Here is a 27,841-nt window from a genome sequence, read left to right on the forward strand (position 1 = left end):
TCCTCATTTCCATCTGAGATCTCCTAAGCCTGGCCTTCACTGTCCATATCACTATCAGCATTTTGGTCATAACAATTTAACCAGCCTCTAGGAAGTTCCAAACTTTCCCTCATCTTCCTGTCTTTTCTGAGCCCTCCATACTCTTCCAACCTCTGCCTGTTATCCAGTTTCAAAGCTGCTTCCACATTTTTAGGTTCCTTTATAGCAATGGTCCACTCTCAGTAGCAATTTTTTATATCAAGCTATTTGTGCACTGCTATAAAGAAATACCTGAGACTGGGTAATTTATAAAGAAAGGAGGTTTCATTGGCTCATGGTTCTGCAGGCTGTACAGGAAACATGATGGCATCTGCTTCCGGGGAGGCCTCAGGAAGCTTACAGTTATGGCAGAAGGCAAAGGGGGTAATGGCATGTCACATGGCCAGGGAAGGAGCAAGAAAGAGATAGCAAAGTGCCACACTTTTAAACAGCCAGATCTTGCGAGAAGTCACTCACTGTCATGAGGACAGCACCAAGGGGATGGTGCTAAACTCTTAATGAGAAAATCCACACCCACGATCCAATCACCTCCCACCAGGTACCACCTCCAATACTGGGGATTACAATTCAACATGAGATTTGGGCAGGGACACAGATCCAAACCATATCACCTGGATAATTCTTTTTTTAAAATTTTTAAGTTAATTTATTTATTTTAGAGATGAGATCTTGCTTTGTTGCTCAGGTTGGTCTCAAACTCCTGGTCTCAAGTGATCTTCCCACCTCAGCCTCCCAAAATTCTGGGATTACAGGTGTGAGCCACCGTGCCTGGCTGAGAAGGACTTTTAAAGATACGATTTGGGATAACTCTAAAGAGGGACAAGGGAAGTGGGTGGTCACTTGTGGATTGATTATCACAGTGATCTTTGTTCAGAAGTTGGGAAGAACAAAACTGGGCTGGGAAAGTCACTGGTAAGAAGGGAGCAATAAAAAATAAAATTAGGGCTGGGAGCAGTGACTGATGCCTGTAATCCCAGAACTTTGGGAGGCTGAGATGGGTGGATTGCTTGAGCCCAGGAATTTGAGACAGCCAGAGCGATGTGGTAAAACCTCATCTCTACAAAAAATACAAAAATTAGCCCAGTGTGGTGGTCTGTGCCTACAGTCTCAGCTACTTGGGAGGCTGAGGTGGGAGCATCACTTGAGCACAGGCGATGGAGGTTGCAGTGAGCTGTGATCATGCCACTGAACTCCAGCCTGGGTGACAGAGTGAGACCCTGTCTCAAAAATAAAATAAAATATAAAAATAAAAATTAAAATTAAAAACCATGTAAATATTCACAATAGCCACAGGGTGGAAGCAACAAGAGTGTCCATTAATGGATTAATGTATACAAAATGTGATACATACATACAATGAAATATTATTCAGCTTGAAAAAGGAAGAACATTCTGACACATGCTACAACATGGATGAACTTTGAGGAGATGACAGTAAGTGAAATAAGCCAGATATGAAAAGACAAATACTGCATAAGTCTACTTGTAAGAGGTACATAGAGTAGTCAAATTCTTAGAGACAAAAAGTAGAATGGTGGTTGTCAGGGGCTGGGAGTAGTGGTTGGGTGGAGACGGGGAGTTAATGTTTAATGGGATGGAGTTTCAGTTGGGAAGATGAAAAAGTTCTGGAAATAAATGGTCGTGATGGTTGCACAACAATGTGAATGTACTGAATGCCACCATGCTTTATACCAGTGGTCCCCAACCTTTTTGGCACCAGGGACCGGTTTTATGAAAGATAATTACTCCATGGATGGGGGTGGGGGAGCAATGGTTTCAGGATGAAACTGTTCCACCTTAGATCATCAAGCATTAGTTAGATTCTCATAAGGAGCACGCAAGCTAGATGCCTCGCATGCACAGTTCACAACACAGGGTTTGTGCTCCTATGAGAATCGAATGCCACTGCTGATCTTACTGGAGGCGGGGCTCAGGTGGTAATACTTGCTCTCCCGCCCCTCACCTCTGGCAGAGCAGCCCCATTCTTAACATGACGCAGACTGGTACCAGTCTGCACCGATCTGCAGCCAAGGGGTTGGGGACCCCTACTTTCTGTGGAAAATGGCTAAAATTGTAAATTTTTATATTATCTATATTTTATCACAATTTAAAAAATAAAAATTAAAAAATATGTAAAAAAGAAGTAGTTATCTCTCAAAAGAGGGAAGGGTTTGTGTGTCCTTAGCCATGTCATGTTAGAAACATTATTCCAGTAGTAAAGTCGAAAAAAATGGTGTTCTTTAAAATTTTAAATACATAATACTTTAAGAAGATAATAAAAAGCCCAACTGATAAAGTTTTCTGTACTTCAGCTGACTCTACTTTTTTTTTTTTTTTTTTTTGAGACAAAGTCTTGCTCTGTTGCCCAGGCTGGAGTGCAGTGGCGCGATCTCAGCTCACTGCAACCTCCGCCCCCTGGGTTCAAGCGATTCTCCTGCCTCAGCCTCCTGAGTAGCTGGGACTACAGGCGTGCGCCACCATGCCCAGCTTATTTTTGTATTTTTAGTAGAGACGGGGTTTCAGTATGTTGGCCAGGCTGATCTCGAACTCCTGACCTCGTGATGTGCCTGCCTCAGCCTCCCAAAGTTCTGGGATTATGGGTGTGAGTCACCATGCCCGGCCTCAACTGACTCTACTTTCTATGAATCGAGTTTAAAGCTAAGAAAAAACTAAAGAAGAAATGCAGACCATTTTTTATAAAGTAGGCCACAAATGAGTAAAAAGGTATAGCAAAACAGTGCGACATCAGGCAATGCAGGTAAAATATATACGCATTGTGCACAGTAAGTCTTTACGTGTATAATCTGTGCATACCTTTTGATGGCCCTTCAAAGAGTTTCTCTAGGCCCTTGCAGGTGGTGGGTTGGGTACACAAAATCAGTAGAAGGTGAAATCCAGTACCCTACACTTTCCTTAAAGCTCCTATTAGGCAACAAAGTTTCTCTCTCATAAAACCAGGTAGGATGGACCACAAGCTCTGTAATGAGTAGCAATATGGCTTTCAGAAAAATACATAGAGGTTATAATTCAAAGCCGAGATTGATATTTGTGACAAAGTGGCACTCTGCCACAAATTTGTTACTGAATAGCCAAGATTTAAGAGACTCACAAAATTTGACACTCCAGGGCCTAAAGGTCCTGATGCTGGCCACCTGGACTAGAAATGATAGACATTATAGCAGTCATTGCAGGAGATTAAAGACACCTGGATCAAAGCCCAAGAAGATGGCAGAGCAGGCAGAACTGTTTTAGTTCATTTTAAGTTAGTTTGCTGCATAGATTTGTTATAGGAGGACGATATTTAACTTTGAGAACTTTTAAGAACAGAGTAGCAAGTTGTCATCATGCAGACACCTAATAGGTGAACTGAAATGCAGGCGGCATTTCATAAGAAATAAGGGATTATCCTTGGCCAAATTGTCAGAGGCATTTGAAGAGTAACCCTATCTTTAATAGGGGCTGGGTAAAATAACACCGAGACCTACTGGGCTGCATTCCTAGGAGGTTAGGCATTCTAAGTGCCAGGAAGAGATAGGAGGTCAGCATAAGATACGGGTCACAATAGACTTATGCTGACAAAACGGTGCTGTAAAGAAGCTGGCCAAATCCCATTAAAACCAAGATGACAAAGTGACCTCTAATCATCCTCACTACTCATTATACAGTAATTACAATACATTAGCATGCTAAACGACACTCCCACCAGCGCCATGACAGTTCACAGATGCCATGGCAACCTTAGGAAATTACCCTATGTGATCTAAAAGCGGAGAACCCTCAGTTCCCGGTATTGTCCACCCCTTGTTTAGCATATAATCAAGAAATAAGTGTAAGTATACTCAGTCGCCCATGCTCCTGCTCTGCCTATGGAGTAGGCATTCTTTTATTTCTTTACTTTTAATAAACTTGCTTTCACTTTATGGACTCGCCCTGAATTCTTTCTTGCAGGAGGTCCAAGAACCCACTCTTTGGGTCTGGATCTGGACCCCTTTCCCATAAGAAAACGAAGGAAGGTAACTAACTTTGACTGAACACCTGATACGTGCTAAATGATTTCTCAGACAAGATCTTATTTAAATATTTCTAAATGATTTGATGATAATGTTAATGGCCTTGTGGCCCCCAAAAGCACACTGCCTCTTGGTCCCAAATAAATGAGGAAAATATCCAGTTTGTGGAATAGAGGGGCAGGTAAGTAAAAAAAGAAAAAGAAATGCAAAGAAGGAAAGATATACATGAAAAAAATGTCATACAGAGATAATCAGCTCTTTTCCAACCAACCAAAGTAAGAGTTCTTTTTTAACTGCGCGGTTACAACTAACCAAAACTCAGGAAATAACTCCTGGAAGCAAACAAACTTAGCAGTGAAAAACAAGCGCGTCCAGTAACACCAGAAAAACACGTGGCGGGGGTGGCGCATCCGGTCGCAACCGCAGGTGAGACTCTAAGTCCCATCATTCCCTTCGGCAGCCAAGCCAGGCTGTTGAGGGCGAGCCTGCGCACCGCACGCTGGGACGTGTGGTTTCAGCTCGTGCGCCTCTCCGTGGGTTTGCGACGTTTAGCGACTATTGCGCCTGCGCCAGCGCCGGCTGCGAGACTGGGGCCGTGGCTGCTGGTCCCGGGTGATGCTAGGCGGCTCCCTGGGCTCCAGGCTGTTGCGGGGTGTAGGTGGGAGTCGCGGACGGTTCGGGGCCCGAGGTGTCCGCGAAGGTGGCGCAGCCATGGCGGCAGGGGAGAGCATGGCTCAGCGGATGGTCTGGGTGGACCTGGAGGTGAGTGAGGTCGGTGGGGGGCTTGGGGAGGCGAGTGAGGTTTCGCTCGTGGAACCGAGGAGCCGAGCCCGTCCTGGGAGAGCGTTGGGGGTCTGGGTCTCAGGTGTGGCAGGTGAGCGCGGCCGGCCACGGGCGGTGCAGGGCAAGTCCGGAGGCAGGAGTCCTGCGGGTGTTGGGCGCCGTGCTGCGCTGTAGGGCTTCTTTCCACAAGGGAGGAGTCCACCGTGTGGCTTCCTCTCCTCCCTACCCCTCCGCCCAGATGTGGACTTTTCCTAACGCTCTGGCGTCTCTGGGCTTGGGTCACTAGAGTGGGGGCGGGGGCAGCGGCTCTGTTCCCAGCTTCCCCCAACTAAATCCTTGAAGGACCCTAGGTTGTTAGGGCCAGACGGGACTCCGGAGATGACTCAGCCTTACCCCTCATTCCATAAGTGAGAACATTGAGGCCCACAGAAAGGATTCAACTCATTCAAGGTCGTGCTGTTAGTGAGAGTCTGAGTTGAGACCAGAACCCAGTTCCTATCCCTTCAGGCTTTCCATGCCCGAAACAAGGGCTCCTCCCTCCGTTGAGCCTCAGTTTATATGAAGTGAGGATAATAACTGTAGTTTTTCCATTAGATTGTGAAGATCCAGTGGTGTAATTAATGTGAAAACTTTGTAAACTCTGCAGAGACGTGGTGGTGGTAGTTATCCAACTCTTCCAAAATTGAGTGATGTCAGCACTCAGTTTTACTTACTTTGCATCTGTCCCGGAGTAGAATCTCAGTGCTTGACAAATAGCAGGCCCTTGGTAAATGTTTGTTGAATAAACGAGGACTCGTGTTTAGTACCTTCAGTAGTTGCCCGAGGAGCATTCTTCTCTTCTGTTTCGGCTATGGATTACAAGCTGACTATGTTTGAGGGAATTCCTGTTAAATAAACTTGGGTAAAAGAGGCCAGAATGATGGCTTTGTGTGTGTTATATATTTATTTTTAATTGCAGATGACAGGATTGGACATTGAGAAGGACCAGATTATTGAGATGGCCTGTCTGATAACTGACTCTGATCTCAACATTTTGGCTGAAGTACGTGATGCCATGTAATACAGTCATACTTTTTAAAGGGCACTGGAAATATAACCATCATTTTTTCCAGCTTCTTTATTTAAAAAATAAGAAAGTTGAGGTCTATATGGGTTAAGGTAATGTGCTAGGTCATGGTAGGGGTGGTACTAGAACCAAAGTAATCCATCTCACAGCCTAGCGAAAATTAAAAATTAAACATTATTTTTTAATTAACCATGCCAGAAATGTACGGAAACATAAATTCTATCGTTTACTGAGAGCTTACTGTATGCCAGGTACAGTTTCTGTGTGCTTTATATGTCTTTGTTCTTAGTTCTCACAGCAACTATAAGTTAGTTATTGTTATAATGCTCATTTGATGGATGAGGACACTTGAGCATAGAGATGTTGGGTAATTTGTCTGAGGCCCCAGTGGCTATTTATTGGGGGAGCCAATGGTTTAACTCAGGCTGTCTCAGTAAGGTGCTCCTAACAAGTAGGACAGCCAGCTGTCCTCCCATCAGATTTGGTGACTCGTGCCACTGTTTGCGTCTTTATATCGTAACCTTGACTTTAACTTGACTCCATATTTACAATTCTGCCTTTTCAACTAGGACATGTGATTCTTCTAGATCAGTATTAAGATTTTAGAATTTCTGTTAATGCACACCCATAAAGTGTTCTGTTGTTGACAGATTGGGCATGATTAAGGTTTTTGCATGCTACTTCCAACTGAAACATTTAGCAAAACAAATAAAACACACCTGCTGCATTTCAGCCACTCATGAAACATTTAATAAGGATGTGACACCATCTGGTAGGGGGTGAAATCCCTGACCCTGAATAATTCTGTTTTATACTGTCAGCAGTATTCAGAGCCAGAAACTCCAGAATAGGAACAAAGTAGGGATGTTTGTGGAAAAGAGTCTTGTTAAAATAAGTTCCTAGAGGGTAGCATTGATATGTTACTGGCACTGGATACATTTCGTAAATCTGCAGTTAACACTTTTGTTTGTTTTGCTGTGTAGGTAAAAGAGGTGAGGATGTATTTCTAGATTAATGACTGCGTTTGTGGAGTACCAGGCTTATCCTCCCCACATATCAACTGTAGGAGAATCATGAGACTTTGTACTTTTCATCATAACAACTTTTTTTAACTTTGTATAAATAAAGCCCTGAGTTTTAGATTTGGTTGTTTTTTTCTGTTACTTGGGATTTACTGGAGATGAATAGTGAAGAGAAGTGTCTTTATTTTACCAGTCTAACTTACCCTTGGCTGAAGAAGAGTGTTTCCTTTAGACTGTTGATATAATGAGAAATACTGACAGTTTAATGGACCCGTAGCTTGATATGTACCCTGGAGGAAATTTGGGTATGTATTCACACAGCTGCAGATGAATGCAGCATTTGTAAATGGACTAAGTCAGATGAGGATAAAGATGTTAAAAAAAAAAAAAAAAAGCTTAGGGGCTATCAATTCTGCAGTATGTTTTATTCTTTTATAAGAGTCTGAGAAAAATGTTTTATGCTGGTAGAAGAGCAGGCATCCTACTCTGAAAATTTTTCTGTAGGTGTGGTCCCTTGGCTTGCTAAATTGGGATCTAAAATAGTTTGTAGCAGTAGTTTGTAGTAGTTTGATTTTTCCATCATTGTTAGTATTTTTTTTAATTGTATGAGTATTTTTTTTCATTTTCATAGGTTTGGGTTTTCTTTTTCCTTCGTGACTATCATAAAACATCTGTTATCCGAGCAAAATTTTTTGTTTCTTCGCAGAGATTACCAACACCAGTTTTCTTGTTTGGCTAAATCTCCTTTTTAGTAGTAGGATGTCAGGCGTATTTTAATTAAATTCTAGCCATTTCTTTCAGTGATTGTGAACTGTTTTTACCACCTTAGTAGTAATAATACCTTGGATTTATGGAATACTTTTCTACCAGAGAGTTCAAAGAGCTCATATCTATAATTTCTTTTATCCTGTTAACATTTCTATGAGGGAAGGGGTACAGTTTATTATTATCACTATCTTACAGAGGGAGAAGCTAAGGTGACTTGCTTTAATGCCGTAGCTACTGTTAACTGCCAGGACTTATCTGAGAGACTCACACTTGGGTGTTCTATGAAATGGAGCTGAGAATTTGAGGGCTACTTTGTGTTTTGGATATCAACAATTACCTCTTTAATTTTTTTTAAATATAAAAATACTGTTAAAACAGTGTAACTATCCAAAGTATGTGTGTAGTGAACTATTGGATTTTTGTCCTGTTCTATTGCTCCTTCTTACTCCAAGTTTATGTATTGTCTTGATATTTTGTATGCTTATATAAATGCGTGTTTTTTTTAAACAAGTGTAAATGAAATCATACCTATACATATATGGTTTTGCAATTGTTTTTTTCACCTGCAATATAGATACTTTTTTTTTTTAAGAGATAGGGTCTCACCCTGTCACCCAGGCTGGAGTGCAGTGGCATGTAGCTCACTGTAACCTCGAACTCCTGGGTTCAAGTGATCTTCCTGCCTCAGCCTCCTAAGAAGCTAGGACTGTAGGGGTGTGCCACCAGGCCCACCTAATTTTTTTTTTTTTTTTAATTTTGTAGAAATGAGGTCTTTCTATGTTGCCTGGACTGGTCTTGAACTACTGGCCTCAAGTGATCCTCCCACCTTGGCCTCCCAGAGTGCTGGGATTACCATGCTTGGCCTAGACACTTTTCAAAATGAACTCATAATCAAGGGTTGACAGACTTTTCTGGAAAGAGCAAGTTATTAAATTGTTTAGGCTTTGAGTGCAGTCATATGTTCTTGTCATATGTTCTTTTTTTTTTTAAACAATCTTTTACAAATGTAAAAATCATTCTTAGCTTTCTAGCTATTAATAAATAGCTGAAGTGTGGGGCCATAGTTTGCTGACCCTTGATAGATATCTGTGTCATCTATTTGTAGGATTAGAGTTTTCAGTGGTGTGTGTGTGTTCGTATGTTCTATTTTGCCTTAATGAACAGTGCTGGAATGAAGGAGGAACACTTTTAAAGTATCCTTATCTCTTACTTTCTCTGATATGTATATTTAGTCCTTAAAACAGCTTAAGCTTTCCCTCTGAAAGTAAGGTTATTCCTGTTGGTTCTTGGTGACTGATGGCGTTTCCCATCCACAGGGTCCTAACCTGATTATAAAACAACCAGATGAGTTGCTGGACAGCATGTCAGATTGGTGTAAGGAGCATCACGGGAAGGTAACATTACCAAATAACAGGATTGCTGCTTTGGGGATCAGTAACAAGCTTTTTGCTCCCACACCTGAATCCGATACCATTGTTGGATGGTATTTTAAAAAGGCTTAGAGAAGATTGCATGGCAAGCCTGGGAAACTGCTTGCTTGTTTACTTTTCATCTTTGGGACCTCTCGAGATCATCTTCTCCTGAATGTCCTCTTTTTTTTCTCTCCTACATTCAGTCTGTCGCGAACGCATTGTGGATTGTCAAGTATTACTCAAGTCAGTCTTTTGGATAAGGTTAGACATCAACTTTCAGAGAAGGGGGATTGCTGCTCTCCTGTTAATAGTTGTTTCTTCCCAGAGGTTAATATCCTTGGACTTTGAACACCGTCTTTTTTGACTGTGGATATGCTATTAACAGTCAGGATCATAACTAAGTTGGCTTGGATTCTTTAAGAAAAAAAAATGGTGCAAAGATGGCAGTTGCAATTTGAACTTGAGCTCTAAAAATGGTCTATTCGTGGTTATATTTGCCCATTTTAAAAGTGAAGTTTCATTTCTGGATGCCTTTGAAAACTGACTTTACATGTGTTTTTGGTGGGGGGCTGGGGATTCTCTCTTGCAGTCTGGCCTTACCAAGGCAGTGAAGGAGAGTACAATTACATTGCAGCAGGCAGAGTATGAATTTCTGTCCTTTGTACGACAGCAGACTCCTCCAGGGCTCTGTCCACTTGCAGGTAAAATCCAATCCTATGTATATCTTATAGTCTTCCATATGTAGTGGTTCAAGAGACTGCAGTTCCAGAAAGACCAGCCGAGCCCATCCATGTCTTCCACTTAACCCTGCTTTGGGTTACACATCTTAACTTTTCTGTTCAAGTTTCTCTGTGTAGTTTATAGCATGAGTATTGGGAAAATGCCCTGAAACCTGACATGAGATCTGGGAAACACAAACTTACTCAATAAAAATTTCTCCCATATTTTTATGATGGAAAAATTTCACATGCACAGACGAGTGGATGTAGTAATTGTTAACCTTGTGTCGTATTTGTTTTACCTATTTTTTGTTGGACATTTTAAAGGAAATTGCAGGCATCAGGACACTTCATTCCTAAATACTTCATCAAACATCTCCTAAGAATAAAGACATTTTCTTATGTAATACAATGTCATTTCATTGAAGATAATTAAACATTATTCAGTATCATATGATATCTAGTCCACATTAGATGTTCCCCAAAATATTTGTTTTTGAACCAGGATTCAGTCAAGGCTCGTGCATTTCATTTAGTTATATTTCTTTAGTCTCTTAATGTAAAAATTTCCACCTATTATTTTTCCCCTGTGTCATTGACTTTCTAAAGAGACCAGGCCTGTTCTACCAGGATTTTTAAAAGGGTGACATTGCCAGAGGGAAGTTAATGTTTCTCTGAAGGTATATGTGCATTTGTATATGTAAGTTGATGTGGTAGCTAATACTGTTCTTAAACATTTATAAAAATAAGTTTTGGCATTAAGTACTAGAGCATATATTGTGTAAATGTTTCCTCCAGCCAATGTGGCTGATATCTATTTTAAAGGTCTCATTTAAAATTTAGTGTTTTTAGTATAAGTTACTTTTTGGGGACATAAATATGCATATGATTTGTTTAAAAATTTGGATTGTAAATAAAGGTTTATCTACCTATGTGATTCAGTTAAATTTTTAGTGTTAGTGGTGTGAATTTTGTGACACTGGGAGAAAGTTTGCGTATCAGGTATGACCTTAGAAAGTAACAAATAGATTTGTGCATTACATCAAGCATGTGGAATGACAGATTTGTCCTTCTGTTCATGAGAGGTCATTTACACATTTATAAGGAGCTAAACTGACTAAGTACTTGGAAATCTGTACTTGTAAGCTAATCACATTTACCCAAACGTGATTTAGAAATATAGAGGTACTTTTAGGAATTGTTTGAATTTTAAAAAATCATCTCCATTTCAAATACGATTTATGAATTTTGATATCCTGTTGTATAATACTAGAAATATAGAGATGCAGTATGCTTCGTGTCTTTCTAGGAAATTCAGTTCATGAAGATAAGAAGTTTCTTGACAAATACATGCCCCAGTTCATGAAACATCTTCATTATAGAATAATTGATGTGAGCACTGTTAAAGAACTGTGCAGGTAAGGGCTATATTTAGGATCCATTAAATTACCTCATTTAGCATGTTTTAATTGAGAATTTGTGGAAAGTAATTGCATAGAGCTGTAGAACTAAGGCTACCAAGTGGGTTCATGTCTTCCTCATCCCATTCTTGCTTGTATAGGACCTTAACTTACCCTGGACTGGTGAGAATTGGGAGAAACAACGTCAGACATGTTCCCAGTAAATAAGCCAATGCCTGGCACAAAATAAGTGCTCGATACGTTTTCTGGATTAACTAATATTATGTGGAAGTCTTCTGACTGGGAACATATAGATGAAAAGCTCTTAAGTACTTTAGAAAATAGTGGATCGACATATGTGTAAAAAAACGCACCCTAAAAATATACTCTCTGATGACTCCTATAGTGAAAATGTGCGTATGGACTACTGAGGTCACAAGGGAAGCAGCATCTAACTGTGCTGGAGCAAGAGGAATGGGGAGTCAGAGAAACCTTTACATAGCAAGGAAATAGCTTTGAAATTGAGATGTGAAGAAGAGTGGAAGTCTTGCAGGCATTTTATTGAGGAGAGAGCATTCAGAGAGAGCAGACAGAAGTATAAGAATGTGAGGGAGCAGGAAGCTAAGGCAAAATGTGTTAAATGAATCCCAAAGCATTCATTAATGCTGGAGTGCAATGCATGAGGTTGGAGAAGGTGGGAGGTGGTTCTAGGGCCTCAAGAGCTTGCACACCATGCCAGTGAAGTTCACTATGATCTTGCAAGGAATGGGGTTCCTTTGAGAAAGTGTAGGTAGAAGAGTGAGTGATACGATCGTTCTGATTCGAAGGTGGCAAGAAAAGTGGTAGAGAGATAGAAAGGAGGCTTTTCTGCCATCTTGGAGAGAAGGATGAACTGGAGAAAGGGCAGGGCATGGAAATGAGGGGCTTGTATGATAAAAATGTGAGAGGGTCAGTTGACAGACACTCAGTGTTTGAATGAGGTGGTGTGAAAAGGAAGAGGTATAATGTTATTCTGATGTTTGTAGTTTGAGCAGCTTTGGTGGATGATGGCAGTGTTCAAATAAAAAGGAGAAGAGGAAGAGTAGATATGGTGGATGGGGCAGGGGAGGTGCTGACAGTGGTGGGTGTGTTTTGATGTATGTTGAATTAGAAGTATCTGGTAGATTTTTAGATGGAGATATCTAGTGGGCAGTTGCATATCCATGACAGAAACTCTAGGGAGGGCTGGGCTGGATTTCCAGATTTGGCAATCTTACACACTGATGAGCTTGCTCATAGAAAATATATAGAAGAAAGAGAGGAGAGGGTAGAAGATAGAGGCCCCGGCAAAGAAGCAACTTGAGAATCAGGACTCAAATGCCATTTTCAATGCTAATGGATTACTTGAAGGAGGTAATTGTTCAGTGTATTTGAGACAGCTTCCTTTGAGAGTTCCATTTCTGCTGTGTATAGACGCTGGTATCCAGAAGAATATGAATTTGCACCAAAGAAGGCTGCTTCTCATAGGTAAGTTTGAGTTCTACCAAGCGTTTTCCAGTCTGACACACACTTAACTCCCAAATTCCTGACTGCTTGAAATAATGTCCCTTAACTCTTTTTTCTCAGGGAAAAGATAAAGTTCAACTAGCATAAACATAACATTCTTTTACTGTTAGGAATTCTGGTCAGGATTCCAGTGTTCCATTCTGAGAGGGTTATATAGCCTTTATTGCTGTTTTAAAACTCTTAGATAGCTTGGTTTATAGGTATGATGAAACAATCTGTAATCTTTCTAGTAATGAACCGTGTTAACTTTCTTCCCACAGAAGATATGGACTTGCCGCGTTTTGAAATTAGAACACTTTTTGTGTGCAATTCTATAATATAGTTGCCTACTTTGACACTTGTTATAGTTTTTCTGATTGTTTCTCTTATGTCTGTAGCCTTAGGTACAAGTAGACAAGGAATTTAAAGATCTTGTATATTCATGTGTCCTGTACTGGTTCTTTTCTTTTTGATTTTGTAGTCTTTCAGCAGAAACATGAAACCTGATGGGAGGTTTAGCAGCTGGCTTCTAAGGGTAGCCTTTATTAAGCCATTTACTGAACCCCTACGATGTACCTTGCACAGTTATAGGCAAATAGAGAAAGACCAATCCCTAAAGAGTCTGGCATTCTTACGTTATTTTGTTGAGTGTATGTAGACTGTAGCACAGGCATACAGGCCTAGACTACCTTATCTGAAACAACTGGGGTATGTTTTGGATTTCAGAATTTTTCAGATTTTAGAAAGGTGATACTACATCTGTATTGTTTATTATCTTGTAGCATCCCTAACAAGGTTTGAGAAGCAGCCCATAATAAAACACATAGGTATTCTGCAGTGAAACATGTGTATATTCACACCAAATGGCATAAGTAATGATGACTGTCAATAGCCTCACATTAAGATTGCTCAGGTTTTGCTACATAATAGGTTCTGTAAGTACTGTGGGTTTTCAGGTGTGTTTTGGATTTCAGTTTTGTGGATAAGATATTGTGTGCCTTTATTTAGCCAGAGGCTATAATTTTGGCAGCTTCAGCTCTGACATGTATCCACGTCCTGGGAAGAAAGCAGATGGTTGCCTTAGCCGCACAAATAATTGTCATAAAACTCTTGCACTAAAATTTGTGCAGGGAATTCTCTAGAAGTGGCCCTTGGCCCATGATTCAGAGTTTATTGATTTACTTGCACACTGTTCTAATAATCTTGGTTACCTGATTTCTCAGACTACAACAGATGAGAAACAACATGTTGGAAGAAAAGAAAGGCTCTTAGATGGAGGCAGGCTGCCACTGATTATAGCACAAATCACCATGAGAGAGGAGGTAGATCCTCTGGTATGGTTAGGTACTGTTTGATAATTGATGTTTATTATGATGACTGAGTCATGACTTATGTTCAAGTGTGTCAGTCTGTTTTGTTCAGGGACATCATCAAGTATTGGGCAATGTTTCTCAAACTGTGTTCCATGAACTGTTTATAAGTATTCTACAAATGTGGTCGATTAAGTTTTAGAAAAACTAAAATTTATTAATTTTAGAAAATTTATTAATTTTAGAAAATTAATAAATATATTAGAAATATAGGACAGCTTCCTTTTGGGAATTCATAATACACATTAGTATATTAAATGCTTTGCAACTTTTTGTTTCAGTAAAAAGTTTACTCTAGTTTTTCCTAAACTTATTTGACCGTGGAATTATTTTTTCTCCCTGTGGAACATGTCGCCATCTTATGGAACAATTTGGGAAACTTTAATCTTTTATATTTTACAAATGTTTTTGTCAAACGTTTTTAAAAAACAAAGCATTTAAAGAAAATTGCTTTTCTGAAATGTTTTGATGATGCTAGACAGTGACACTTACAGTAACATCCATTGTTCTTAAGTCGTTTTTTAAAAGTTGTACTTTTAAAATGATTTTCATCTCCTGGTTTTGGACAGTTCATTCATTGTGGTATGTTTGCTTATAGGGCACTTGATGATATTAGTGAAAGCATCAAAGAGCTTCAGTTTTACCGAAATAACATCTTCAAGAAAAAAATAGATGAAAAGAAGAGGAAAATTATAGAAAATGGGGAAAATGAGAAGACCGTGAGTTGATGCCAGTTATCATGCTGCCACTACATAGTTATCTGGAGGCAACTTCTGGTGGTTTTTTTTTCTCACGCTGATGGCTTGGCAGAGCACCTTCGGTTAACTTGCATCTCCAGATTGATTACTCAAGCAGACAGCACACGAAATACTATTTTTCTCCTAATATGCTGTTTCCATTATGACACAGCAGCTCCTTTGTAAGTACCAGGTCATGTCCATCCCTTGGTACATATATGCATTTGCTTTTAAACCATTTCTTTTGTTTAAATAAATAAATAAGTAAATAAAGCTAGTTCTATTGAAATGCAAACCTTTTTGTACCATCTATTCTTTAGTAGTTTAATCATTGGGAAAAGATGGCTTTTTCTTTTTTAAGTGGTATGGCTAATGTTTAAACTCTTGTAATGCAATTAGGAATCGGTTAATAAGTTCATGTCAAACAGGAAGTGAATATGTTTTGCTTTAGAATAACTGCAGATAAGTTTAAAGAAGCAGATTTGGGCTCGTTGTTAGAGTTATTGAATTAATAGCACTGGACTAGGCTACTCTGCTACATTCAGGAAATTCAATTCAGACGGATTCTGTAACTAAGGTTTATTGCAAGTAATAATTAGGGCTTATTTATATGCACAGCAGTGACTGCTTGGTTTACAGAATGTAAATAGCTTGCTGCCCTAGTTCTAATGGTCAGTAAGTAGCTGAGAAAGGATTTCAATTCGAACATACTAATTCCTAAGTTTACGTATTCTAGACCACAGTACTAAGGTGATTTCCTAGCCAGAGTGTGCAATAGAATCATCTGTAGAACACATCTCATTGCTTTGTGCACCTGATTCTGACAAATTCCCCTTGAAGACCAATCAGAATTGGGAAAGGCCCACAGGTTACTTTCCTTTCCTTGAGAACCACTAGGTGAGAAGACTTCTGTGGTGATGTCAAATTACGTTTCATATTACAGATATGAACATAGTAGCGTGATCCTGATGTGTGATAGTTACAGATAGATCACTAGCTAGTAGATCAGAATAACCCCATAATATTTTCATTTGAGTAACATTTTAACATGTACTAAGTTGTGTTACCTGCACTACAGCTGTATCAGTGGAAAGAGGGATTGTAGTGTAACTTTTTCCAAATGAGTGAATTAAGACTGAAATTCATGAGTCTACTAAGAATGAATTTATGAAAACATAAGTCTGCTGATCTTTTTGACCACTTCTTTCTGGAATGGCATGGGTTTTAGCTTATGCACCAACTTCAGTGGCTTGGAAGGCAGGATTGGGTAGTACAGTTGACCGTTGGACAACACAGGTTTGAACTGCAGAGGTCTACTTACATGCAGATTTTCTTCTGCTTCTGCCACTCCCGGGACAGCAAGACCAACCCCTCCCCTTTCTCCTTCTCAGTCCACTAATGTAAAGATCATGAGGATGAAAACCTTTATGATGATCCACTTCCACTTAATGAACAGTAAATTTATTTTCTCTTCGTTAAGATTTTCTTAACATTTTCTTTTCTGAGAGCTTACTTTATTGTAAGAATATAACATATATATTGTTCCTGATGTTTGTATAAAAAATATATTATCTATTACATATAACATACAAAATCTATGTTAATTGACTGTTTATATTATCGGTAAGGCTTCTGGTCAGTAGTAGGCTATTAGTAGTTAAGTTTTGCGGGAGTCAAAAATTATACACAGATTTTTGGCTGCACAAGGGTTTGGCACCCCTAACCCCCGTGTTGTTCAAGGGTCAACTGTAGTTAAGAACAGGGCTCTTGAATCAAACTCTTAATTCAAGTTCAGGCTACTGACATACTGAGTGACTTTGGCAAGTTGCTTTTCTAAGTCTCAGTTTCCATGTCTGTAAAATGAGGTTAATAACGTTACTTAATGAATTGTTAGAATTAATTTAAATGCTATTCATACAGTTCTGAGCTCAGCACAGTGAGCATCGTGTAATGATAGCTAATGAATATTGATAATAAAGGGTACTATGATTAGTTATGAGGCTGGAAGCATTATCTTAAATCAGTGTTCACTTAATGCCTATGACTGCCTACATTGTGCTGAGGACTGTAGTAAACTTCACTAATAGTGTGACCTTGACTTGGTTTAGTGTTTCCAACTAAATTTGGCTAAAGCGTCTTTGCCCTTACTTGGCTTTCAGGAATGTTAAATTCTAATGTGATGATAGATAAGAAAACACTGGGCTTAAGAAGGGTTCGTAGGAACCAGATACTGCTGTTAATGCCTCAAGGTTTCTTCCACACAACTGGCTGGTTTATTCACCTGTTTAACTGTTTAAGCCAGTTTAAAAATTTTTAACTCCTGGTGTTACTGCTTTAATGCTGTCTTCTATATCTTAATTGTGTAGCTAATTCTATTGTCCTTTAGTGGAGCTTGTGTTGAATTTTAGTAAAATAACTGGCAGCCTGTGAGTTAAGCAAAACCAGTCTAGCGCAGGTATATATGAAGACATGCTGGTTCAGTGATTAGTTCATTATTTTTAAGTTAAGTTTAAATTTGTAGTGCTGGTATTTAGGATTTCACAGGGGATTCCTGAAGCTATGAAGTAATTTCTGTGAAATGAACTGCAGTGCAAATTGGTTTAAATAGAACTACAGCTTGAAAAATGATCAGCATATTTGCTTAGTAGAGCTTGCCATTCTAGTGCTCTTGGGGGGCCTCTCATTTGCTGGTTCGTTTGGTGCAGTAATTGTCCTGCAAGCTATGTTCTTAGGATCGTCCAGGTGTATTTCCCCCCTATTAAACTCAAGATGAATGAATCAGTACAGATGCATTTTGACTTACAGTGTGGTTACATCCCAACAAACCCATTGTAAGTTGAAACTATTAAGTAAAAAATGCATTTAATAAATTTAGCCTACCAAACATGTTAGCCTAGCCTACCTTAAATGTGCTCAGATCACTTACATTAGCCTATAGTTGGGCAAAATCATCTTAACAGAAAGCCTATTTTATAATAAAGTGTTGAATATACCATGTAACTTAATACTGTAGAGAAGGTGAAAAGCAGAACGGTTGTATGGGTAGTCGAAGTACGATTGAAATAGTATGAGCAGACTTGTGCTCTCGCCAAGACACTGAACAGCAGTGCTGCCTCCTGCACCCAGAGTGTTTGCTATTACCTGACCTAGAACATCTGGAGCCCATAGATCCTAAAGAGCAGCTTTTTGAGGAATGCAGGGCTGTCCTGGATACTTAACTTCCCTGGTTCCAGAGAGATTTTGTGGATCTGAGGACAGACTCCAGTAACTACCTACCTATTAGAGTCATGCAATGGAACAACTTCGTCCAAGCTCTTGGAAAGACAAAGACAACTTTGTACAATGCCCTGTTGAAGCACTCAAGTGAGAAGAAAGGAAGCTTCTCACGCTAGAAGAAATCCTATTCTACCAGCCTGATATATTGTTCCTCCAAGAGGTAGAACAGTATTTTGAAACCTTCCAACCACTCCTCAGGAGGCTGGACTATCAAGGCACATTTTTTTTCCACCAAGCCCTGGTCATCTTGTCTAGGTATAGAATACAACAGTGGACCAGACAGCTGTGCTTAATTTTTCCTCCAAAACCAAATCAAGCTAGTGAACAGTGCCAATATTAGGCTGATGGCCATGACATTGAAAACTAATCAGGTGGCCATTGCACAGTTCCTAGAGTGCAAGGAGTCAGACCAACAGTTCTGCATCAGTGTCACCCATGTAAAAGCACACACTGGCTGGGCGTGATTTTGATCAGCTCAAGGCTGTGACCTTCTTCAGAACCTGCAAAATGTCACTCAAGGGCCAAGATTCCCCTTGTTGTTTGCGGGGACTTCAATGCAGAACCAACACAAGAGGCCTAGAAACACTTTGCTTCCTCCAGCCTCAACCTGAACAGTGCCTACAAGCCCCTGAGTGCTGGTGGGCAGTCAGAACCCCCATATACTACCAGGAGGATCTGGACCCCAGGGGAGGGCAGGCACACCCTGGATTACATCTGGTATTCTAAGCATGCTCTAAATGTAAGGTCAGCTCTTGATCTGCTCACCAAAGAACAGACTGGATCCAACTGGCTACCATCTTTCAGACCACTGGTCTCTGGTGTGTGACTTCAGCTTTAATGAGGAATCTGATGGACTTATATAAACACTTGTTTTTGTCTTTTTAATCACAAGAGTCTTAACCAGGGATGTTTCAGGAAACTGAAATAGGATAACAAGTTGCCTAACGAAGGATAGAAACATGGGAAGTTTTTGTCATTTCATTTTTTATATTTCTAGCATGCCCTTGGGAAAGGATCCCATTAGTTTACAAATCTATAGCAAAAAGGTTTTTGCTTTTGCACTCCAGTTTTGGCTTGTATTGTTTTATTTTCCTTAGCATTACATTTTGATTGTTTAAGGGCATTAAATTGGCTTGTTTTATTTGGGCACAGTGGCTCATGCCTGTAATTCCAGCACTGTGAGAGGCTGAGGCGGGAGGACTGATTGAGGCCAGGAGTTTTAGACCAACCTGGGCAACATACCAAGAGCTCGTCTCTATTTCTTAAATACATAAATAATTTTTAAAAAAATGGCTAATTTTGAAGGTTTTTCAGTTTGAGGATGCTATAAAAACTCAGAATTGCTTGAATCCTCCATAATTAATAAGTATATAGGAGCAGTTTCTCTAGACAGCATGTCAGGGTATTTGTGAGTTAAAGAAATGTCAACAAGGCCAGGCGTGGTGGCTCACGCCTGTAATCTCAGCACTTTGGGAGGCCAAGGCAGGAGGATCACGAGGTCAAGAGATTGAGACCATCCTGGCCAACATGGTGAAACCCCGTCTGTACTAAAAATACAAAAAATTAGCTGGACGTGGTGGTGCAGGCCTGTAGTCCCAGCTACTCGGGAGACTGAGGCAGGAGAATCACTTGAACGTGGGAGGTGGAGGTTGCAGTGAGCCAAGATGGAGCCACTGCACTCCAGCCTGGTGACAGAGCAAGACTCCATCTCAAAAAAAAAAAAGTCAACAAGATAGGCATGGAGGTATTTTTTAAAAAAATTCACATAAAATTAAGTAACAAATTATAGCATTATGAACATTTTAGAACCATGCAAGACACAAATTATAGAGAAAGTAGTTTACGGTAATTTTCTTAAAGCTTTAAAATATTTTCATTTGGGCTTTAATAAAATGTGTACAAAAGAACTATTTAGCCTGAGGGGGTTTTGTTTGTTATTTAGGTGTAAGTAAGTATCAGGTCTCCTTCATACATTATAAATAATCTTTGCTGTGCCTCCATGTTCCCCATTATTGTATTTCTGGAAGAGATTCCAATTAGTTTTCAATTATTTAAACACTGGTAGTATCTAAGCTTTTTCACTGGAATAATATTGGTATACACTTGAGGTCACTCAGTGTCATCATTATTGGAATGTGCTTCTCACAATAGGTTATTTACGAGCTGAATGTGGTAGTGGCTAAGAAAGTCAGTAGGACTACTTTTCAGTGATGGGAAACTTTCTGGAAAGCCTGTTAATGGACTGTCATTGACATTTCCTAAGATAGCCAGATACTGTGGTTCAAAACATCTACAAAAGAGAATGTAAAAAGTTAGAAAGGTAATGTCAAATTCTCTCCCATTGGTAATAAAAGTAGTAAAGATAACAGTTGAAGCCTCTTTCAAACAAAATTACCTGTTGGTATTAAATTGATAAATATTTTAACCCATGAGTCATAAATACTTGAAATTAATAAATGGTCTTTTAAAGCTTAAAAAAAAAAAAAAAACAGAAAAGTTGTAAGTCAAACTGTTTGTAAGTTGGGGACCATATATCCTTTCCTGATAGTCTCAAGTCAGTGTTCTTTGAGTGCTCTTAGCCATGGTATTGAGTATGTGGGCAAGAAAGATCTCCATTTTTTAGCAGTTTAGCCATAGGAGAGGAGAATGAATCCTGAGACATCTGTGTTTTCTCATTTACAAAACAATATATCTCTGTTAAGAAACCAGCTTACAAATTTAGAGGGAAATTGATAGTTTGCTTTGCGTGAAGTGCTGTTCTTGTATGTGTATGCCTTGAAGAACAAATAATAGTCGTAATGTTCAAGTGCAGTTCTGTCATATTGATTGCTTTGTGGTAGTGCATCAATGTCCCAGGTTCACTCAAATGCTGTAACATTTTGAAAAATTAATAAGTAGCAGGGACAATGGAAAATTGGTTGTTGCAAGGATAAGCCTTATGTAGCAGATTGATGAGGGCAAAAACTGTTATGTTTCATATCTGCTTATGAAGACAAAGGCTATTATGTTCTATATCTGCTGATGAGGACAAAAGCTATTATGCTAGATATCTATTGATAAATACAATCGTCCCTTGGTATCCATGGGGGATTGGTTCCAGGACCTCCTGCAGATACCCAAATCCATGGATGCTTAATTCCTTGATATAAAATGATATAGTATTTACATAAAACCTAAGCACATAGTCCTGGATACTTTAAATCATTTCTAGATTAGTTATTGTATAATAACGAATACAATATAAATGCTATGTAAATAGTTGTGTTAGTGCATTGTTTAGGGAATAATGACAAGGAGAAAAGTCTACATGTTCAGTACAGACAAAATTTTTTAGAAAAATATTTTCGATCCACAAATGGTTGAAGCCACGGGTGTGGAACCTGCAGGTATAGAGGGCCAGCTGTATGCTATATGTCTATTGTGAAAATTAGTTGAGTTTTAATTATTTGAACAAAGCATTTAATTTTATGTGGCTCATAGTGAAGTATAGATAGCCATGGTGGTAACATAAATGAAGAATTCTTCTCTGGTCGAGCATTTTCTATTGTGTAAAGGACTGCTGTGGCTTCAAGATTTCTTCATCTCTATAAAAGCAACCCCCAAAATTAACTGGGCATAGTGCGCTTGTAGTCCCAGCTATCAGGAGGCTGAGATGAGAGGATCACTTGAGCCTGGGAGGCTGAGGCGAGAAGATTTCCTGAGCCCAGGAGGTCAAGGCTTCAGTGAGACATGATTGCACTGCTGCACTCCAGCTTGGGTAATAGAGTGAGACATTGTTTCCAAGAAAAAAAAAATCGTGGGAGGATTTTAAGTTTTCATTCCACTAGAACACAAGCATTTCACAGTTGACATGTCAAGTTGAATGCACAGGACCTAAAACAACTTGGTCTTCAGGGTAATTTAATCAGTTTAGCAATTTAATCACCCAGGTTATACCACTGGCTAGGCTACAGCAAACAAGTCTGTGGAGCAGGTGCTCCAAGAGTGTGGAGCAAAATATGTTATTGTACAAATGAAAGCATACCATGAGCAGCCTGCAGAATCCTTGGGGATCCAGGATAAGAAACATGATTTTGGTTATATAACAGTGTAACTGTACTTAATGCGACTGCACTGTACCCTTAAAAATGACAAAAGGGTAAATTTATGTGATGTGTATTTTGTCACACACACACCCGTACATGTGCACACACAAAGATGCATAATTTTCCATGATCCATTTTCAGAATGATTCTGTTTTAGGACCAATATGTAATGGGACCAGCTTGGAGGAACTGATCTCTGGGACCCTTGCTTGTGCCCTTAGGAAGAGTAAATTCCTTTTGTTTCTCAACGTGGAGTAACAGGAAGTGGACAGTTTAGGGAGGTGCTTTCTTTTATGTCATCGTCAAAGTGGTATAAGGAATTGCAGTTTTGGTTTACAGATAAAGGAAATTTAACAAATTAATACCTTTTAGGAGCATCTTGCCTTCTTACCTCCACATTTGGTCATGAAATGGGGAAAGAGATGCTGCTGAATTCTGAGTTAGGTGTACTCCTTGGATAATCTAAATTAATAGGCCCATGTAGGTTGCCTTGGAACCTAGCCCTGTTTTGTTTCTGTGGAAAAACTTCCATTTTGAATTTCACTTAAACAGCTTACAATTCATACTGAGCAATAGAATTGTTAAATTAGAGACTGCGTGCAGTTTTATACTTTCAGTCATCTTGGTTACACTATCTTTCTCCAAATCATTTGTTTTTCATATGCATTTTCTTATCTTTACCATCCTATGGGCTCTAAGATACCTTGTTACATCATTCTACCTTATTCTGTCATCAAATTTTTTTGTGAAAATAGGTTGACATGATAGCCCAATCATTTTGTTTATAAGTAACAGCTAGCAGACAATTTCAGAATTGAAGGATAGCATAGATCTTAAGGACACTATGAAGAAAAATCTTAGCCTCACTAAAGTGGAATAGGAGCAAAGGTTGCCACTGTTCAGCTATTTTTGTTGAAATATAAGCTTCCAGAAATGTGGGACTGGCATTACATGCCTCAGGGCCAACTCTTCCTAGAAAACCTTGTTCCTTCTTTAGGCCATCAATATTTGTTTTACACAGCTTTGGGTTTTATGAATAGTACTTTTTTAAAACATTATTTGGGTACTCTCTAGAAGTTGCCAACTTTTATTTTGCCAAATAAGTATGTTAAAAACACCACCTGCTATCCCCATCATTTCATAAAAGAAAAGACATTTTAAAACACACAAAGGACAGAACTTCATAATAAAGGACAGGCACTTTAAATTGAATACATTTAGTGTGAAAAATTCAGCTATGTCTGTATTTTCTACATAAAAATCCAATAATGTTCTTTAAATTGATTTAAAAACACTCAGATTTCGTCTGGGGCATATATCAGTCCCTCTGTTGGAGTTTGGGACTCAGTGGTGTATTTATGCCTGGGACTTTTGTCTGAAACCCTCTCTTACGGCAGCAGAAGAGAGAGAGAAATGACATGCTATACTACTAAAATTATTCTTGTTTTGCAAGTTGTTAAATGAAAGCACTTCAGAAATATTGAAAAAAGCCTTGCAGAATCTAGTTTAATAAGATTATACAGTCTGTTAATGATCAGAGCATAAATGAAGATGTCTTGTTCATGTGTTTCACACTACTGCTGACTTTATACAGTCTTCTAGGAATGCTGCAGATTCTTTGGTTATTTGACCTTTGGTTTTCCACTTTTGATGTTCTGAAGTGGTTAATTGTGACCTTTAGCCATGAAGCCTGATGTTCAAACATTGCTTTTCTGAGGATGGATGGGGAGAATGGACAGGTGGGTTTTAAAATTATTTTAGAGTTTCAGATATTATCTGAAAATTTTATAAATAATTTTATTTGAATTAAATCCTAAATCTAGTTTCGGTTTGAATAATATAGGTATGTGTTTCCTGTCGTTAATACCAGTTTTTGAGAAAAGCATGACATATGCTTTTATACACTGAGTTACTGAAAGACCCTTGGAAATGGGATGTTGTAGACAATTGATTTTTAAAAAGTTCTAAAGTTATATGGGAGAATGGTCCATGCTTTGGAAATTTCTTCTTTGAAAATATATAGCTTAAACTACTTAAATAGGATAGCACACACCCAAATTTCTGCAGAATTAAATTAGATATTATTTGATTGAAAATTTATGATTAGGAATTCATTGTTTTACTTAATTCATATTTATTGAGGATTCTAGTTTGTGTTGAGTATTGTTGTAAAACTTAGGGATCTAGCAATGACTTAGACATATCCCTGCCCTCACAGAGTTTATGTTCTAATGAGCAAGCTAGACAATACATAAGTAAATAAAGAATTGTGATATTAAACAGAAAGATGTTGTGGTAAAGACAAATGATGGTGGATGCTGAGGAGGAGAAAGGCTACTTTAAAATGGATGGTTAGTGCAGGTGCCTTGATTAGGTGACAGTGTAGTCCAGGAACATGGGAAGAAGGCTGTAGGAGGCACAGAGAACAATGGCCTTGTGGTAGCAAATAACTTAGTGTATTCTTGGAACTATCAGAAAATCAACTTGGATGGAGCATGGTGAACTAAGAAAGGGGACACGCTAGGCTCTAATAGGGCCCTAGTAAGTGTTTGTTTAGTGAATGAGTAAATAGATGAGTGAAAGATTTTTACGGTCTTAATTCTGGCCAATGCTTATTGCAGATAAGAGTAATGATGAATCAGGGATAGATATCATTGAGGGTGATGGGCCAACTGGTCAACTCAGAGACTGTAAAGCAGCATCTCAGTTGGTGCCTAAATTTTAGGCTTCATGCTACAGGCCCAGAAGTTTGATTTCAGTATATCAACAGTGGTCTAATCCCTTGAGGAGGAACTTATTCCAACCAAACACACAGGGACTGATGTATTAATTCAGAATGCTGATCAATTTACATTGAGATCTTCTTTTCTAATGACCAAAATACCATATTAATGTATGTTGTAGGGAGCATTCCTTTTTCCAGCGTGAGGGGACTGGCAAATTGAATTAGTAACCAGAAGCTCACTCAGTAAATTTAGAAGAGGATCAAGATCTTTGGGAGTATTTTGTGGGGGTCAAGTTGATGCTGGATGAAATATCCTTGCTCCACAGTGAAGAATAATATTACAAGTGCATGTATTTTTTTTGTAGGTCACTTTTTTCCTGATCATAAAATAACAGGTGAATACCTTAGAAAATAACAATTCTGTACAGAGAAGACCATTGTTAATATTTGTAGTTCTCTACATCAAGATCATGAAGATAATCTATGTAAACTTTTATTTGCTTTTTATTTTACTTTTGCTTTTCATGTTTTGGTTTTAATACATCTGAAGTCCACATTCAGAGATTATGTGAGGTAAGGATCCAACTTAATATTTTCCAGGGAGTATACCAATTTTCCTATCACCATTTCCAAAATATTTATCCTTTCTCCACTGGCTTGTGATATGACCTGTATCATGCACCAGGTTTTCATATGGGTCTCTTTCTCAGCTTTTAAATTCTATTCCATTAGTCTTTGATCATATGCAACTGTTTTTCTTATTGTGATTTTTGTACTGTGCCTTAATTTTTTAATAATGCCTTTTAGTTGGATGGTAATTATCCTGGGTTTTCTATGTGGATTATCAGGTCAGCTTCAAATAATGAACACCCTCTCTTCTCTTCCAATTGTTTTAACTTGTTTCTTCTTGTCTTATATTAGCCAGAATGTCATATAGTATATTGAACAGTAGCTATGGTGGTGGCGTTTTTATCTTATTGGACTTAAAAAGAAATACATCAAAAGTTTCTCCATTAATTATGATGTTTGCTATAGGGCATTGATAGATAGCCTTCAAAAAGTTAAGAAAGTTCTTTTCTTTCTAGTCTTCAAGGTTAAAAAGTTTTTAAAAATCTTAATTGAATGTGAACTTTATCAAATGCCTTTCTTATGTCTATTGAGATAATCATGTATTTTCTTCTTTAATACATTCCTGTGGTGAAATATGTTAATAGGTTTTCTGATATTAAATTATCTTTGCATTTCTAGAATAAAACCTAATAAGTATTATTAGGGTTATTTTTCTCAAACACCTGATTGGATTCTGTTAGCTCATATTTTATTGAGTGGATTTCTTTCTATGTTTGTTAGTGAAATTGGCCTATAATTTTCTTTGCTGTCCTCATCTGATAGTTTTAAAGATTGTACCAAACTGAAAAATGAATTGGGTAGTTTCCACAATTTTTCTAATTTTGGCTAAATTTATATAACATAGAAATGCTCTGTTTCAGTTCAGTGGGACACCCTGTAAGATCATTGGGTAACACTATTTCAGTTTTTCGTGGTTGTCTATTCAAGTTTCCTATTTTATGTTATGCTAATTTTATTGGTAATATAATTTTTCATTCTATTTATTGTAGGTTTTCAAAAATATTTGGCTATAGGTGTTTTATAATAAAACTACTTTTAAAGTCTTTATTATAGCTATAATTTGTTCCCTTATTTATTTTGTTTGCTTGCATTCTATTGTTATTTTGTTAAACTGTTATTTCCTGAGGTTATCAACAATAGTCTTTTTCTAGAAGAAGCTTCTGATAGTATTAACCTTTTTTTTTCCTATACCGTTCCATTATTTTTTCTTGGGTTCTACCTTTTATTATTTTCTTTCTTTCTGTTTGTTTGGGTGTACTCTGTCTCTTGCTTATGTCTTCAGTTGTGCTTATTTTTCAGCTTTTCCTATTTTCTAATACATGTATTGAGAACCAATAATTTCCCTCTAACGAACTTGTCCTAATGAGTGTACACATAGAGCACTGTCTCCACCAAGTTGAAGATAAACCTTCTTTTCAGGCACATGATAAAGAATTATAACAAATATTAGTAAATTGGAATCATTCAGTGTTATGAGAACAATGCAATTAAGCTATGACTCAACAATTAAAGAGTAATTTGAAAAATTTTATATGGTTTCAAATAAAATTCAGGTCACAAAACAATTTAAATAGAAATTAGAAAATATTTTAAACTGAAGGATCATGGAAACGCTACAGATAAAAACTGTTAGGGTGCAGCTAAACAGGACTTTGAGGGAAAATTATAGCTATAAATCCTATATTAGGAAGGAATAAAAGTGAAGAGAATGTTAAAGTCATGAGCAAAAATTAATGAAATAGAAAATGAATATTCAGTAGAGGGTGTTCAGTAGAGAATAGCAAGTAAGCTAAAAGGAATAATAAAACTGAAACTTTTGGCAAGATGGCTGAAGGAAAAAGAAGACGTATAACCAGTATCAGGAATGAAAAAGATTCAAGTGCTACAAACAGGGAAAAGATAAGAAAATAATGTGAACAACACATAACATCAGGCTACAGTATGACAACCATTTCATACCTATCCCAATGTCAAAAATCAAAGGTCTGACAGTACCAAGAGTTGGAGAGGATGTGAATCAGCCGTATCACACAGTTAGTTGGTGGGAATGTACATTGGTGCTGCCATTTTATGAGACAGTTTGGCATGATCTTCATAGTTAACCATTTGTATGTTCATCTGCCAAGCACGTCCACCTCTAGGTTCAGGAGAAACTTGAAAATATATGCTAGGAGAAATGTACAAAAAGTTCATAGCAGCATCATTTGATAAAGCAGAAACCTGGAAATGATTCAGATGCCCATGGACAGGGGAATGGATAAAGCAGATTCTCAAG

At 38.3% G+C, this 27,841-nt stretch overlaps 1 protein-coding gene and 1 pseudogene across 2 annotated transcripts; both read left to right on the plus strand.

The window, feature by feature from the left end:
• The first annotated feature begins 4,482 nt into the window (after nucleotides 1–4,482).
• On the plus strand, nucleotides 4,483–15,145 carry REXO2 (RNA exonuclease 2). 2 transcript variants are annotated; one of them, XM_004052161.3, is made up of 7 exons: nucleotides 4,483–4,811; nucleotides 5,791–5,874; nucleotides 9,005–9,082; nucleotides 9,690–9,801; nucleotides 11,129–11,237; nucleotides 12,672–12,725; nucleotides 14,712–15,145. In XM_004052161.3, the coding sequence occupies exons 1-7, from the start codon at nucleotides 4,665–4,667 to the stop codon at nucleotides 14,839–14,841; spliced, it is 714 nt and encodes a 237-aa protein (XP_004052209.1). In that variant the 5' UTR covers nucleotides 4,483–4,664; the 3' UTR covers nucleotides 14,842–15,145. The 2 variants fall into 2 exon arrangements, with proteins under 2 accessions (XP_004052209.1, XP_018892739.1); XM_019037194.3 differs by lacking the exon at nucleotides 12,672–12,725 and having other exon boundaries at nucleotides 4,536–4,811.
• A 2,776-nt stretch (nucleotides 15,146–17,921) lies between these two features.
• Nucleotides 17,922–20,625, plus strand: LOC129525557 (nocturnin-like; annotated as a pseudogene).
• Nucleotides 20,626–27,841: the final 7,216 nt, after the last annotated feature.

The sequence above is a fragment of the Gorilla gorilla genome, chromosome 9, assembly GCF_029281585.2.
Source record: "Gorilla gorilla gorilla isolate KB3781 chromosome 9, NHGRI_mGorGor1-v2.1_pri, whole genome shotgun sequence".
NCBI classification, from domain to species: Eukaryota; Metazoa; Chordata; class Mammalia; order Primates; family Hominidae; genus Gorilla; species Gorilla gorilla.